General features: G+C 39.6%; 1 protein-coding gene across 4 annotated transcripts; it reads left to right on the top strand.

The window, feature by feature from the left end:
- Positions 1-741: 741 nt before the first annotated feature.
- On the top strand, positions 742-13,511 carry dachb (dachshund b). 4 transcript variants are annotated; one of them, XM_081701649.1, is made up of 12 exons: positions 742-1,341; positions 1,634-1,720; positions 3,002-3,117; positions 3,581-3,631; positions 7,987-8,112; positions 9,315-9,484; positions 10,187-10,334; positions 10,502-10,570; positions 12,585-12,703; positions 12,834-12,981; positions 13,204-13,338; positions 13,457-13,511. In XM_081701649.1, the coding sequence occupies exons 1-12, from the start codon at positions 893-895 to the stop codon at positions 13,501-13,503; spliced, it is 1,665 nt and encodes a 554-aa protein (XP_081557775.1). In that variant the 5' UTR covers positions 742-892; the 3' UTR covers positions 13,504-13,511. The 4 variants fall into 4 exon arrangements, with proteins under 4 accessions (XP_081557775.1, XP_081557778.1, XP_081557776.1 ...); XM_081701652.1 differs by lacking the exon at positions 1,634-1,720; XM_081701650.1 differs by lacking the exon at positions 3,581-3,631.
- The last annotated feature ends 4,005 nt before the right edge of the window (positions 13,512-17,516 follow it).

The following is a 17,516-nucleotide window of genomic DNA, read 5'->3' as shown; positions in this document are numbered from 1 at the left end:
ACACAAAATGTACATTTGGCATGCTCTCCATTAGTAAATCACTGGAATAAGACTATAAGATGTCCTCTTCTTTTTATGTCATTTAAATACATAATGTCATTTCCAGCCCATATGATAACTTTTTTCACTAGAATGCAAGAAATACGTTTTTCCCTGTTAATACCTTCCTTTGAAAGAAAGGCAAGTTACCATCAGTCAAATGTTACTCAGTACATACAAAGAAAAAACAGCTTTAACCAGTAATAAAACATTTCCGTTTTCTTTAATATACTTTATACATACTTTATATATTTTGGTTCCCTTCATGAGACATCGGAGGTTTTTGTTACCGCCAGGGTACGCTTACGATCACCACCACATTAAAAAAGACAACTGCAAGCAGTTGCAACGCTATTAGTAGGATGTGACCGTCTATAGTTCTGAAACATACAAGGACTTGTCTCTGATAAATCGGTAAGAATAAGAATACAAAAAATAGCATGGAACACACACAAGTTAATTACCGTGAGCAGACTTCACGTGTTTCTGTTTAAAGTCAATTTAGGGATATATTTCATTAAAATATTGTTGCGCAAGTATAGCGCAACAATAATAGATGTAAAAATATAGATGACATTTTTCTACGGTCTTTATAGCATTTATGAAGGTAAATCCGCTATGTAGAGCAGCAAGTCGCAGATAGCATTCTCGCTGTCACGCATGCTGTAGAGCTGATAAAAATGGGCGGGTTCAAGACCGAGAATGCACCTTGAGCGCATAAACGAAGGATCTCTACGCTTCATGTTGCTCTTTGAATGAGCACAAACAAGTCTGGCATACCGAGTGAGAGATGAATAAGCAAACAAATGGGGCAGATAGAGCATCATAAAGGGTGTCTGAACAACTTAATGTAATGACGACCATGGACGTCCCCACTTCTCCATCGGTCGTCTCGCCGACCTCTGCACATTTCGGAAAACTATTTCGGACCGACTCTTTCTACTTTTGTCCGTCTGTTTCTCCGCGACTGCCTGGGGGCAAGATCAACTCTTCAAATGACAAGACAGCGAACGAATGCAAAATGGTGGAAGTCCATGGATTAAAAGTTGCTTCTTTTAGTATGGATGGACAAGAGTTGATCTGCCTTCCGCAGGTGTTCGACCTCTTTTTGAAACACTTGGTTGGTGGGTTGCACACTGTGTATACTAAGCTGAAACGTTTGGATATTTGCCCGGTGGTGTGCACCGTTGAGCAGGTGCGGATCTTGCGCGGAATAGGGGCCATCCAACCCGGGGTGAATCGTTGCAAACTTATCTCTCGGAAGGATTTCGAGGCACTATATAACGACTGCACTTCCGCAAGGTTGGTATACTGTTGCTCTTAGTACCTTTATTGTCCCTTTAAATGGACTAAAACCGATAGACGTTCACCAGGGGATTGTAAAAACTTAACGTGAGACAATTTAAATACTTAAAAACTTCATGCTCCGTAGACGACAAATTTATACTGTAGCACTGTAACTAATAGACACGTAACGTGTCTTTTATAAACACATACCAGTTTAGATGTAGCCCATGTGAACGAGTTGCGCTTTCTTCTAAGAGTTAAGGCTCATCGCCCCGCCACATATTACACAACGATTCCTATTTAACAGATGGTGTTCTGAAATCAAAGGAAATATAAAGTTGTCCTTATCACGATTAATCTGGCTAGAATCCATGCCTACGGGTTCGTTTACAAGGTAGGCTACAGGTAACTTTTTAATGGTTTATAAATTATACACTAAATACCTACAGTAAACCTCACATTGATGTTAGTTTAATAGTAAGACCTGGAAACTACAAGTGCATGTGACTGCAGCAAGAATGGGTTTCTCTCTTCTTACCTGATAAATAAACAGTTATACAAGAAAGAAAATGTTTATTGTCTTGAAAGGAATTTATATGTCTTTTTCTGTGATCCTTGGTGGAGGGTACGCTTACTGTTTCAAAGCGTGTAATTTGAGAAAAATTACAAAGATTTTTGAAAGGGTTTTCACAAAGGCATCAGTCACATCCTTTCTCTCTAAACAGTTAGACGTTACATGGTCCGAAATTCTTTAATACTTGAAAGTGCTTAGTGAGCACTTTTCTCTTGTACTCTCGCTCATACCTCGGCACTGTCGTTTTACGAATTCTCCAAGTGTAACGCCGTCCATTTGCAAGGTGTCATCACCGACACTGCTGACTCGGCACTTTCGCCGCGCCCCCTAGTTGTGGTTGTTTATTGGATTGCCACTGTGTCCTCTGTTTTTTTCCGAAGGAGAGGACAGAGCGGAAGAGAGACCTAAAACGTGTTGTCATGCGGGAGGGAGGATAGCCGAGCGCAGGAGAAAAGCAAAGGGGTGGTTTCTTGTGATGACAGCAGAAAGAACTGGCGATGGTCCATCATTTTCGCTTCGACCCACCGTTAACAGTGCGAAGCTATGCATCTCAATGAAGCCTAAATGCTTGAGACAGTTTTTGCTCATAAGTGAGCCATTTCTCATAAGCATGGACAGGGCTGGACTTCCCAAAAACATCATAAAACAAATATATTTAATCGCTAGAGCTAGTATTGTATGAGCATTCTCTCATTTAAGATGATCTTAACACTAAATGTAATCTTAGCACTGCGATGATTTTGTCAAACTAGGTCCAGACCTATTTTGCAAAAAACAGAAACGCACATTTTCCACAACAACGTGCTTATATACCACCATAAACATTAGTACTTGTGAAACTTTACGTCAGTGAAATCCATCCATTGTCGGAACGTTTATTTGCTGCGGAGGTCGACTGATATTATATTTCGAGGACCAGAAGGTAAAGATTATACATGGGGGGGGGGGGCAGGATATAGAGGATATGCAGTCCTGGGTTTAGAACATGAAGGCAGCATTTACAAAGCATGAGTAAATTAAATGTTCCTGTGGTTATTTTTAAATACCTGGGGATATGTTCTTTGCGGTGCCATAAAGACCTTGGCATTTCCCCCATCACAGTTCTCGCCCTGGCCGGCCTCCGAAACGCTCCTATAGGCCTAACATGCAAGAAAGTTCCCGTCTTCTGCAGTATGGAGGCCACACGCTGCTCCCGCCAGGCCTGCTGTCACCAACAGGTATTACAACTCATATCCAACGTATCCAAGCATGATTTTATGTCTGTATCACCCTTTAATTATGTAAATGGTGTCTAGTCCCTTTTGCTCATGAACATAGCTTTTTAAGCAGATACAAGAGTCTGCCTTATGCATTAGTCAATTTAGTCTAAATCCGCCAGTCAGATATAAACAGCCCTGTGCTGAAGTCAGCATTTCTTACCTCTCTTTTTTGTTTTGGTTCCTCAAGGCTTCGATGATGGCACACTTGATATCTATTTGAGTGTGTGGTCTGTGAAAGACACTTTTGACTGGTTCAGGGATATCATTGCTATCGGCTATAATTCCTGCTTGTAGCAAAAGCTATGTTCCAGCTCATCCCAATTGTTATGACATATCTGTGGTTCATGAGTACAGATGTGTTAGTCCAGAGACTCCTGGTAATATTATTTACTGTCTCCACCTTTTTCTTTCTTCGATACAGTGTACTCTTCTGCAGGACCATTTAACATACCATTCCAAAGCACTCAAAGAGGTGGGCAATGTATGCAGACTGGAGTTCTTCTCATAGTTCCACTCAGCTGGACTGACATCTGATGATATTAGGCATTGTAGTAATATGTATTAAACTTGAGGGGAAAACAGTACTGTCATGAAGAGGTGCACCTATTTATCAATGTTTTTCATTTGTCAACTGCATTCCAGTGCTACTCCATATGTAACATTATGTAACACTATCAGTCTACTATAGAAAACAGTCATCTTTAGGCAATGTTTCCAAGCCTCCAAAGTCCAACATAATGGTTCTTAATCTTTCAGTGCCATTCTGTCCAACATTCTTGCTCCTCTTCTCTCATTCAGTCTTAAATGCTTCATCCTTAACATCAGCACTGGTAATGAATCGTGACATTTGGCTCGTCACTGTACCCAGCCCCTAAGTGATATTTCCTAGATGACTGCTCAGCCATGTCATGACATCTTCACATAGTCCAGTGTACACTCCACGGTGACTGTATGGGCTTTTAACCCTGCTGGGGGTAGAAAGCACATGTTGGTTGCCATTTAATAGTAATCAAATTGCTGTGATTGGTGTTTTAAATTATGTTATTTCAGTAATAACACGCTATTTCAATAATAGTAATTAATTAAGCTATTTAAAATAAATATATAAATAAAAATTACACAGGATCATAAATTAAGATTGTAAATCATATTTGTACAATACAACACCATATAATGTGTGTGAACAAGTTTTTCACTTCACCTGTCAGTGACACAAACACGAGATTCAAGTTCAAAGTTCAAATTTAAGTTCAAATGAACATTTTGCTAATGAAGTAGTTTAAATTCAATTTAAATTTAAATTAGATTTGTTTGTAATTTATACAATGAAATGTTTATGAAATGAAACCTTGAAATGTTATCTCCTCCCAATCAGGTTTGCATGAGGGCAGTGCTTAGGGTCATCTTAGTGTGGGCTTAGCCCATCCAAGCCTGTTCTCAGAGTCAGCTATGCACGGTAACCTAGTTTTCTCTTTAACGGAAAGAGATAACAACCAGAGCCATATTTTTTATATGGTTCACGTAGGCCTGCAGAGGAACCAGTACATCAAAACTCGCACCATGCGGTAACCAGCAATCCTAGCCGTAGGGTATTGGTGGTGAAGCCATAGTCCTGCTAAGAGAGTGAAATCACTTCAAGTATTCAAGTGTTCTTCCTCTCCATCAAAGTCTCACATCATCAACAGTACCAGAGGGGGGTGGAGGACAAATAGAAATGAAAGCAGATACTTTCTGAAGAAATCTGAAGCATTTGGCAGCACACAATCTCAAATACACAGTCTTTATAATATTAGGCACATGGTTGTAGCAAGAGGTTAGGGCACTACAGCAACTAGAATAATGTTTGTTTATGTGTGCATTGGTTTATGTGTGCAATGTATGTGTGCACTGGTGTGCATATTTGTATGTGCATGTATGGGCCACTGGTGTGTGAGTATGTGGGTGTGTGTGCATTGCTGGGTGGTTGAATGGTGTGGACAGGAGATTTGTTCAGAACATGGTAGCCTTTAACTCCAACACCAGTGAAAGTCACTTCTCAAATAAGATGCATAAGAAATAGGATTTTGATCTGTATATCTATATTATGTGCCAGAATGTGCTTAAAACAGCCTCCATTGATCTATACATAGCTTGCTTGTCTCATGGAAGGTTTATATGGAGATGGCACCATTGTGTACAAAAGGGCTAACAGTCAATGAGGGCTCATCTTTCAGCTTTTCATCTCCACCATGCAGATGCTATCATGTGCACTTTTCTTTCCTGGATGAATACATTGGCATTGGGTGATGGGGGAAGGTGACCTTGTCAAAACTAATCAGTCAGCAGGTAGACACCACTGAACTTTCAGAGAGCTCACAGGCTATTCCTCAGAGAGGGAGAAAGAGAGCTGTCTTCAGGTCTATCATTGAATGCCTGTCACTAATCAATATAACTGACGGTATCCATGGAAACCAAGGGCAAAGCTCTTAGTTTGGCTAGCAGAGTGTGAAGGTATTGACTGACAAATGGTTCATAGGGGTGGGCATAAATACTGTACGCTTTAACACTGACAAAATTGCAAAAACAGTTTTAAGAACAACAATGAAAACCAAATAAGCTCTCAGTACAAATTGGGAAATTTGTAACATGTGATAAAAGAAAAATATGAATATTCATGATTGCTTTCTTGTCTCCACTGTATCAGTGATGTAATTAATTAGCTTTCCCTTCAAGCAGCTCATTCAGCTAAGGCCCCGTTTCTACAAATGCTAAAATCCAGAGTGGGACTGTACCAGTGGGAACAGAGTTCTTCTGAGGTCTGCTGAATACAGGAGGCCTTGGTCTCTTTCAGTAAAATGGATGGCAGAGCAGTTCACATTTTTATGTATTATCATAAACACTATATGGCCAAAAGTATGAGGACACCTGATCCTGACACCAATATGAGTTTATTTACCATCCCATTTCAGAACCATGGGCATAAATAGGATTCCATATTTATGGAGGTCAGGGCATTGTTCAGACCACTGGAGTTCCTCCATGCCAAATTCATCCATCAAATCTCCATGGGCCTCTGAAAGAGGAAAGGGCTCTCTCTAAATTATTGCCACAATATTTTAAGCATATAAAGATTTCTTTGTATATTGTTGCATGAAAATGACTTTACTGGAATAAGGGTCTGATCCCAAACCCTGAAAATAGCCCAAGATCATCATCCCTGTTCTATCAAACATTACTGTTAGTACTATACATTCCGGTAGGTAGCATTCTGTTGGCATCTGCCAAACCCATATTCATCTGTCAGACTGCCAAATAGTGAAGCATGATTCATAGCTTCAGAGAACATACATTGCTCCATACACCAGCAGCATTGTACTCTACACCACTCCAGCCAATGCTTGACTTTTGCATATAGTGATCTTGGACTCTTGGATTTTGTGCAGCTGTTTTGCCATGAAGCACCCAACCCACAGTTGTTGTGCTGATGTTGCTTCCAGAGGTAGTTTGGAACTTTGTAGTGAGTGATGCAACAGAGGTGATTTGATCATATGTGCTTTAGTAGTTACTCTGTGATTTTGTGATGGTCTGCCGCTTCATAGCTGAGCAGTGATTGCGCCCAGATGCTTCCGTTTCACAATAATAGCACTTACAATTGAGTGGGGCAGATCTAACATTTGCAGGAACCGACTTGTTACAAAGGTAGTTTTATGACAAGCCACTATGTTCTTCAGTATGTTCTTCTACTGACAGTCTTTGCAGGAAAAATGGGCAAGTGTAATCATCTGAGTAACTTTGAACAAATATATAATATAATTCGTGTGTATGTAATGAGATAATCAATGTTATTCACTTAACCTGTCAGTAATGTTGTGAATGATTGGTGTGTGTGTGTGTGTGTGTGTGTTTTAATTACAAATAAAATAGGTTTTATTACAAATTGATGTTACATACAATATATAGCATATATCGACAGGGCCAGGTTTGAGCCTACTGTGAATCCTCAATAAACTGATTTCATCTGGGTGGGGTCTTCCAGGAAGCAAGGTCTCCCAATATGAAGTACAATTCAGAAACGTGCATATAGGCTTAGAGTTTAGATTTACTAATACACTACTTTTGCACTGTTAACCTTGTTATCTGTGAGGGACATGCTACCTCAAATGTCTTATGTAAATCTGTGTAAGTTTTGTGAAGTTTAGCATTTCAGTACAAATGCAGTAAAATGCCGTAGTAATAAGAGTCTTTTAGAATTGCATTTTTCAGTGTTGCATTAATACTGCAAGTGTATCTCAGTTCTTTTTATGTATGGTTTGCTTCCATTAAATATTAGCACTGGGTAAACTTTTCTAAAGCTAGAAGATAATGGATCAATACTTATTTTTTTCTAATATGAAAGGGTCTATGACAAAATACCTGTTCTTCTGATAATGATACATACACATTCCAGAACATTTAAATACTTTCAAATTAGTTTCTTATTATTGGAAAAACTTTGTCATGTTGAATGTAGTGTGAGATTGTCAATGAGACATGTCAATAATCAGTAAGCCTTTTGTATGGAAGGGGGATGTCAATGTCTGGCAAAGGAAGACATTGATTCATTGTAGAAAAAACACAAGTTTCAACCTAGTCTAACAGATTGGCATTACCAGAGGATAAGTAGCTGGAAAATTCCTATTTGTTTATTAATACTAAGACCACTACAGGTGCATTTAATTTAATTTAGCTTTTCAGTTCCAAGATTCAGTATGATTTAGACTACAACAATATGGAAAACTCTCCTTATGTCTCTATGTTCTCCACAGTTTGTATTTAACCCATGCATGTGTATGCATATTGCATATGTAGGTCTTACAGCGGCAGCAATGGCTGAGGCGATCAAGATACAGAGGATGAGGATGACTATGAACTTGCACAAAAATAAAAATGACAGCGGTGCTGAGTGTGAGCTACAGGAGCTGAGCTCAAACACAGGTACGGATGTATGCGAGAATGGAAGTGCTAGTCATATACATTATAAATTATATTTTTACAATACATATAATCATATAATGTGTGTGTGTGTGTAATGAGATAATCATTGTTATTCACCTGTCAGTGATACACACACACACACACACACACACACACACACACACACACACACACACACACACATATATATATATATATATATATATATATATATATATATATATATATATATATATGGGAAGAATATATGTGGCAAATGCATCTCTGCTCAGTTGCAAATCCCAAAAGTCTCTAAAGATTTAAAACTGATGTTTCTCAAATATAACTATGAAAATAGTCTTACATACAGAATTGACTTTATTTCCTGAAAACATTGTTGGTTGGAAAAACACTTCAAGTGCTCTGCTTATCTGTGTTCAAGTTGTCCATTGAATAACCTAATTGCACAGGTGCAGTCTTATCTTAAAACTTCAGGTGAACATGTTTTGCTGTGAAAATAAGACATTACAATGACCTGATTCTGAGAAACTAGTACATATTTTTAAAACCTCTAGATGAGAGTAACTTTGAAAGCTCTAGATTAGAATACTTTTAAAACTTCCAGATTAGAGTAGTGCTGGAGTACTACTACAGTCACTTCAAGTATGTTGCCCCTGGATTAGAACACAGTTGCTCAAGTCTATATCAGAAAACATCAGAGCACTTCACACTGGAATTTGTTCAATTTACACTAGCTTCCTATTAAGTTCAGTATTGACTGCAAAGACTTTCTTATGATATTTAAAGTCCTTAATGACTTAGTGGTGGTATGCCGTCCGGCCTCTCTAAGCGTTGCAGTCCAATTCCCTCAGCAGAGGAAGGCTTTCCTCTAATCCCTGCGAGCGCTTACGGGTCAGCAGCAGGAAGATATTTTTCCCATGGCTCCTAAATTCTGAAATAATGCTCCAGTGTTCGGGCCCCTAATTTTATTGTTTTTTGTTTCTGGTATTTTGGTATTTTCTGCTATTGTGTCATTATATTGATTCACTTTGTAATCATGAATATTAAACTGTTTTAAGTATTTTGAGATTATGGATCTAGAATGTAAAGTGCTATATAGATGTTGATGATGGTGGTGATTATTGTCGATATAATGGCATTGCAGGAGTAGATTGTGGATCAGGACAGCAGAGCTCAAATTTTTGTTTTTCTTTGGAGCACAGGATCAGATCTACCGTTCCAGATGACGCCACACCCTGTACTTCCTGTTACCCTCCCTCGGACTTCTGTCACCTTGGTGATGAACCAGATGAACCACCTGAGTACGTTGACCAGCATGGTCAACAGTGCAACATTGCAGAGCTCAAGCACCAGACCTATATCTGTTATCAAGGTATGACAGACACTCATTCTTGTAGTGTTACCCCTGGGGCGGGGGTAGATCAGCAGTTAAGGTACTTGACAAGTAATCTGAAGGTTTCTGGTTCAAGCCACATTGTTGCTAAGTTACCAATGTTGGGCTCCTGAGCAAGGCCCTTAACCCTCTGTTGCTTGTACTCAGTCACAATTGGAATTTGCTTTGTATAAAAGTGTCTGCTAAATGATGTATATGGTACTATGTACTACCAATACAGGCACCCAGACATACACAATTTATATCAAAACATTTTAGGGAGCTTGTTAGGTATTAAGCAAACAAACAGAAGTTTCTTTTGATTTCCATAAAACCATATAATTTTCTCTGCTATTTTGATGGTATTTACACTTTCATGTTTCTCATTTAGATTTGAAACAGCTAAACTCACTATTAACTCTATATAGATTTCCCACAATCTTTTTGTTTTTGGTTTTTTTTCCGCTATCAAGTAGACTATGGGTAAAGCCCAAAGTGATGTGAAGCTCTTTATCTTGGAGGTTTTTCCTTCCTCCAGTGTTTAGAGATTTTGTTGTCCTGTTACAACTTTGTCAGCGGACGTCACAGTCATCGCTGTATTGAGGCATGTCCTTCAGGTCTGTAGTGAGTGCGGAGCACCATGCTCTTCCGGGCCCAGAACCGGCTGGCTCTGAATCGCCATCCTTTTTCTCTCCCCAACAGGAGTGCTTTGGGGACGCACCGTCCCTGGCTGTGTCCATGGACATGGATGGAGGAGCAGCAACCATGACTGAGCACCTGCCCAAGCACAGGGGCAGATCACCCACCACCAGCCCAGAGCACATGAGCAGATGCTCCCCACATGGAGCAGGTGAGTGATAAACACTCACACACACACACACACACACACACACACACACACAGACGTATATACATATGTGCATACATCCATACATGCTCACTCACACATATACCCACCCATGCACCAACACACATGCATGCACGTACTCCATTTCTTTTATTGGTCTTTGTCCACAGCACTGAATGCCCATGATGAGCAGAGGGGAGAGCAAGAATCAGGGTCCAGACAAATTCCTATGGACACAGGTACTCACAGTTGGACAGATTCTCAAGAGTTCATTAAACTAGGTTATTGGGCATTTTGACTGAATATGTGCATTGTCTCTAGGCTTTTTGGTTATATTAGAAATACATTATATTGGGGAGAATGTCACAGTTTCCCCTCCTCTGGCGTTGCAGTTCCCACGGTGACAGCTTCCATGTGTTCCTTTGTTTTGTTTTGGCTTCCTGTTTGGGCCCCTTGTCTTGTTTTCGTTATTTCTCTGCCCCTGATTTTCCTCAGCTGTTCCTCGTTGTCATGTAATTCCTTGGTGTATAGAAACTCTGTGTTTCTAGTCTGGTTTGTTGATCATTGTTCGATGTGTCAGTGCTGTATGGGTCTGTGTCCCATTTGCGTATTTGTTTGTATCCTAGCTGTACTCATCTACCTATTTCATGTTTGATCTTGTTTTGTTTTTGTGTTCTGTTTCCTGTGTTAAGTATTTACTCTGGTTTGGCTTCCATGTCTGAATTTTCTGGCTATTGGACCTTGGACCATCCTCATGGTTATTATTATGGATTTGCCCTTAATAAATGTCGTTCACATACAAACTTGCATCCTGCTGTGCCTGTTATGCCTGTTTTGTTACAGAGAGGAAGAGTATAAATCAGTTTTGCTCTATTTTTTTTTACAATAACACAAAGCCCCAAGATTAATTTATGGTGTAATTTAAAAGTTAGAATATGTTAGAATGTTTTTATGTGATTATGGTTCATTTAGAGAAAAGCGCTTCAAATTTTAAGATTACCTCTTGCACATGAAGCCTGGTTACACATTTCAGGGTCATAGGATGATAAATGTATTGCTCACCCCAATGAGGAAAGCAATGTTGTACTTCAATGTGATGTGACTGTAACTTGGCTAGATTAAAAAACACCCCTAACCAAACATATAGGAATTTTACCAGAGAGATAATGAGGAAACCCTAATTTCTCACTCTTTTTTGCATTTTGCTTTGGATTGGTCAGTGCACTTCCTATAGACTCATGTACTCACAACTGTACTGAATACTTATGAAAACTGAAAGCCCATATCTGAACCATTCATTAATCCAGTTGCCAGGTGTTTTGTCCACTGTCCGCATTCTTGAAAGTAAAATGTAAAATATGTAAATTATTATGTAAATGTAATTACTGAGGATTACCCCACCAATTAAGATTCTTTATTTGAAAAATATGTGCTAGTTTTCCTATTAGTCCCATTCCTGTCCTGACCCCAGGACCTCAGTTTCTAACAGTGGAACACCATCAGGACCTTTCTAGCCATCACACCATTCCAGAATCATTTAATTGCACAAAGACAATACTGAGTTATTGGTGAACTCCTCTGAGGTATTCTCTTTGTGAGATCACAACACAGGTCCACGAAGTCAGTGATGATGATGGAATGATCTCACAAATGATTAGTAAGCAGTTGGTTCAGTCATGTGCAAATATTGTTGAGGATGGACTTCTTGATATTTTCCTATATACAGAGCAGAAACAAAATTATATAGTGAACTTTGGAGATGGTCCCTTGGTGCCTTCCAGGAGTTGAGAGAGTTCATGCAGTAAAAGCAGATCCATGAGAACAGATGTCTCTAGAGACAGGACAGAGAGAAAGTAAAATGGATTGAGATGAATGAAGTACATTAGAAAGTAAGCAGATGCAAAGAAATGAACATTTCCATTTAAGACACATGGATGTGGATTTCAGCCTTACATTTCTCGACAAAATGACAAATTTGTTGGATTACTTTACCACTTTGTCATCTGAAAAAGATCACAGCGGTTTAGAAATGAATGTGAGATATTTGAAATAAACAGTATAAATTAGGTTTGTTGGAAATGTGTGTATTGTGCAAGAGGACGACAGCAGCCAGTATCTAGGAGACAACTGGTTGCCCTGATGACCACACCAATGTGCCACCTCTCTGGAATGTTAGCCAGAACATCCATTTAACCTGCTCAGTGATGGTCTCGCAAACCTTCATTCTTTCTCTGTCAATGGTTCTGTTCTCAGTGGGAGATGGTGGAGAGAAAATGTTGTTACATCCAACTCCGGAAGTGAGCCATAGATTCCCTGCCACGTTCCTGTACTCTGATGATGCTTCCGTGGAGACAGTACTTACAAATGTCCAGGTAGAGTGACAGACAGAAACATTCAGACATGGCCATTAAAGATGAGTGAGAGGAAAAGCATCTGGTTTTGTGTGTGTGTGTGTGTGTGTGTGTGTGTGTGTGTGTGTGTGTGTGTGTGTGTTTGATCCAGGGTCTGTTAAAGGTGGCCTTGGAAAATGCCCGTGCACAGGAGAAGCAGCTTGAGCAGGAGAGAAGAGAGCTTAAGATGGACCTCTATAGAGAGAGGGAGAAGAGAGAGAATCTGGAGAAACAGCTCACCTCTGAACTACACCGGAGAGGTGTGTGTGTGTGTGTGTGTGTGTGTGTGTGTATACATACAAGAAGGACATAAACAGTCAATCCGATATGAGGAATGAAAACATTGTATAATTGAAAATTTCTATTCAATGCTTGCGTATACAAGAAGGAATATCATTGCCAGGAATGACATGACGGTTTAGACACTTGTACCAAACCATCCAACCATCCATCCAGTTGTCACCCCATGTCTTCATCCCCAGCCACCATTCTTAAGCGTCTCAGGAAGGAGAAGAAAGCCAAGCGGCGGCTGCAGGAGGCCCTGCATTTTGAGTGTAAGAGAAGAGAGCAAGTGGAACAAGCTTTGCAGCACACCTCCTCACATGTACTCACACACGGTGAGATGCACACCCACACATACACACACACCTGCACGCACACTGAGATAAAGAAGACACTGACAGTGAGTGAGTTAAATATCAAGCTGTTAATACAGACATGCTCCTGTCAACACAGATAACACAGGTGGAGTTGGTCTGAACATGGAAGTAGAGCACAACTGAACCTTGAGGTAGGAAACGCCAAAGAATCACAAGATAGCGAGCAAACCGCTGACTGTCCGAGTAATCAGCTGTATGAAGAAAATGAATGAAATAAGAAAAGGGGGGAGAAGGCTGTGTTATTTGAGAAGCCATCGATCATCTCCTCTTGTAGGTTTGAATAGGGTCACGGGGGGATGGTAATGCGATATGTGGCAGATGGCAAGTGAGTGGTGTATATGCATGGAAAACACCGTTCTGTTGTGGGAAGAATAGTCATGTATAAAGATATCCAGTGAAGTTTTCCTAAGAATGATGGATATGGCTTGCTTGCTAGACATTGTTCACATTCATAGTTCATGAATTAAAAAAATTAAAACTTTCTTACCACGCAGAACCTTTTTTTTTTCCAATATCCATGACTGAGCACAACATGGCGAATGCAAATTAAACAGTAGAACAGAGATCTTTGGCTTTGGACTTCAAATGTAATTTCCAGTCCTGGATTTTGTAATCACTGGTAGCTGTAATCACTGGTACTGCTAATGTAACTATGCACAGAATGTGAAATATCCTGTGCTAAACCATATAAGGTCCAGCCCACTCGCATCATAAAAAAAAGTCACAACCAAACACTGTCTGGTGTCCCAGACCCACCACCCTTCAACCTCACTTTTAAACAACTGCATTCAAAACCTCTTTAGGTGTAAACCCACATTGACCTCCCTGGTGACTAAGGCCGTGTCCATCCCCACTGACACCTTTAATGTAAGCTCAGTGGCACCTGTTTTACGCACTACACCAACAACGCAGTTAATTACTGCAATGCCCCCACACATCCAATCACTTCCTAACATGTAAAATCCATATTGGCCTCCCCAGAAACTGAGGTCATATCCCCACTGGCACTGTTCATATGTACTCAGTGCCGCCAGTTCCAAATGGACTTAATTTACTACACCACCAAGCATTTCCCAACACAGCAGATCTATAGTGGTGTTCCTTTTGACTAAGGCCATACCCAGCCTCAATGGCACCATTAGTACATGCTCAGTGCCACTGGTTCAACCACATTACACAATGACATGACACAACAACCCACTTGCCTGCCCAGTCCTCCATGTACCTGAAACACTGAACACCTCAGCCATTCCACTTTTTTCATGCATTTCTGCAACTAGCCTGTGTTCACCTCATCCACAACCACTGACAAGCCCCGTCAGCTGATAATTCCTTCGGCGTTACCCTTAGCATACAGCCTCTAAAACCAAATTCCACAAGCAAGGATGTGGCAGACATAGCTACTGATGCCCTAGCATCTTTCTGTTCTGGCCCTGTATACACCTTCCACCCACATTCTCTCACCTCAGCCACCAATTCTGCATATTTCAGCTTGTTCCTTTCAAATTCTGTATCCACTGCATCCACAAATGGAATTGTTACCTACATCGGCTACCAATTTCCAATCTCACGCTTCAACCCATCTACCAATATTTATAGTCTGCACTCACTCTCCAGTACACCCTCCAATATACCCTTTACGCACAAACCTAATTATTGTACTCTTGCCAAGGCAAAAAGTTAGCCTTTATGCGCTTATCAAATAAACATGTTAATGAGCTAAGCACCTGACTATATCTCCATGCATATTGTCCCTGCGACAAACTAACCTACCGATAAAATTTGCTTCAGTGTCCTAATCCTTGCACACAGTTTACAACTATGATCTTCACTGACCCACTGCCTAAGTATTTGCGCATCCATTGCCCATACCTTGAGGTGGGCAAGGGATTCTCCATTTGTCTAAATTTTCCCAAATAAGCCATTGCCCGTTTTCCCTCTGAAGCTGCTGTCGCGTCCTGTGCTTACATTTTCTAAAATTATCATTTAATAATAATTAATAATAAAGAGGGAGCAATGCATGCATGAAATTAATTGGTCATTTTATAATCATACATGTCATACATGTAGGTAAAGGGAAGGTGAAAAGTATTTACCATTTGGACCTTGAAGGCTGTGGCTAGATTATGTAGGTTCTAGGAAATAAATTAACTACTAGCTATTTCAAAATCCAGAGCTGGATTTTGTGTTTGAGGTCTGGAGCTCAAGGTTTATGCACTACAAGCTGTCTAGAAGTCACCCATTCATATGCTACTATAATTTTACTAAACCATTGCTCATCAGTGAGGTCTCCAGGTTAACTGGTTACAGAATAATCGGAATTTGTAAATGTATTGTATTTATAATACTTGTATTTATAATGTGTTGTGTTTATAATATATTGAATTTATATATTTATAATACTTAATTGTATTTGTTATAAATGTATGAAAATACGATTTTAGTCCATAATGTTCATGTTTGTGGGAATGAAATACAACAATTTCAAAACAATTATGGTGAAGCTTATTTTTAAAGTCTAGTGCATTCTCTAACTTTCTCTTGTAATTGTTTTTGTACTCCACAGAAAGAAAAGTGTATACAAAGATCACTTAGGCACACCGACGAATGAAGTCATTAAAGGAAAGTTTGCCAAATACTACACTCTGCTTGGACAAAAATCACTACACTATAAATACTTATAACTAATAATAATAATAATAATAATTATTATTATTATTATTATTATTATTATTATTATTATTGTTATTATTATTTAATTTGCATAGCAGGGCTTTTCTAGGCACAGGAAGAGCATACACAGGAGCTAAGCATTAAAATACAACTTTGAACAGAGCCAAGTGCAGTGAGAATGTTTGAGGAATGTTTATTGAAGTGATACCATATTCAATATCTTCTGCCCACTCCTCTGTATCCTTTGAAACTCAGCAGACTGTTTGAGCACTATTTGACCACTGTTTTCCTCCTGTACCTTCGCATTTATGGATTTATCCTGCTCCTTGCATTTGCTTTGCTTGGTCAATGGAAATCAGAAACCACCTTTTTCTACCTAAGGCCGAGGTGTGAGTCAGCCGTGGCGACGATGCCGTCACCCCATTCTCACAAGCAAGGTGGCAGCCTGACCTTCTGTCTCTGTGGGTTTGGTGGAGTTACAATTGTTACAAAGCAACAAGTGATGAAAGGAAATAAGGGCAGAGGAAGGAGAAAACCGATTCAAGCCAACTTTGTATGCAACTTAAATTTGGACAATACAACAGCGACCCTCTCTTGTTTTTGAGAAACTGAAATGGATTCATTTTTCAGCATGCTATTTTATGTTTACAGACGTTCTTGTGTTTTTCCAGCTTACATCTTATACTCTTCTAGGTCTGTTGAATGTACAGTAGTGACTTTAAAGACTGCCAGAGTTGTGAGTTTTCATTACTTTTTTATTTCAGTTGTATTGTCATGGACTTTAAATAGAAGAAAAAGGTACTAAAACCTGCATCTGCCTGCCTGAATGTCCTCTCCTCACTCTGTATTCATTAAACAATTAAAGTGTCGTTCTGGTTGAAAGACACAGTACTAGTATACCTGAGATTTTGTATACCACTATACCTGAATACCTGAATCTGTTTATGGATCTACATATTAAACAATATGCTGATTATATCTTGTATTTTAGTCTAATATCTTTGTCTTTAATTAAACCTGCTTAAGTATGCGAATCTCTCAAAGCACTTGGACAGTTAAAGCTTCTTGTTTCTTGTCAGGAAAGTGCATGAAGAACCAGTAGAGGCCAGCCCCAAATGAGTATGTAGTTTCATTTGAGTGTGTAGTTTCATTTGTCCAGTTAGTTCTATGTGATTCCTGTGCCAGTGATGACCACTACATCACATTTAACACAGCAGGCTCCATTAGGAAATGGCGATCTTGTTTACCAATACATTACACAGAGGGCCATTTGTACAGCTATGTATTGCCATTACTACTAGCCATGTGAGACATGCAAAGACATTTATATAGTTCACAGCCTTCCAGACGGTGTGACTAAGTGCACTTGTCATGGACATAACCTTTGGGTTCAGTATCACAAACGTGAACCAACAGGGTTTTACCTGCTATAATATCCAGGTAGTGCAAACCCCAGGGCTACA

The sequence above is a fragment of the Electrophorus electricus genome, chromosome 18 (genome assembly GCF_041902795.1).
Source record: "Electrophorus electricus isolate QZ-2024a chromosome 18, ASM4190279v1, whole genome shotgun sequence".
NCBI lineage: Eukaryota > Metazoa > Chordata > Actinopteri > Gymnotiformes > Gymnotidae > Electrophorus > Electrophorus electricus.
The sequence above is the reverse complement of the archived record's forward strand: the minus strand, read 5'-3'. Positions and strand labels throughout refer to the sequence as shown.

Bases quoted from the DNA above. Each gene is read 5' to 3' on its own strand.
- dachb (XM_081701649.1), top strand. From the start codon at position 893: ATGACGACCATGGACGTCCCCACTTCTCCATCGGTCGTCTCGCCGACC. The intron at 10,335-10,501 runs GTGAGTGATAAA...CTTTGTCCACAG, and splicing joins ATGCTCCCCACATGGAGCAG to CACTGAATGCCCATGATGAG. The intron at 12,982-13,203 runs GTGTGTGTGTGT...CTTCATCCCCAG, and splicing joins CTCTGAACTACACCGGAGAG to CCACCATTCTTAAGCGTCTC.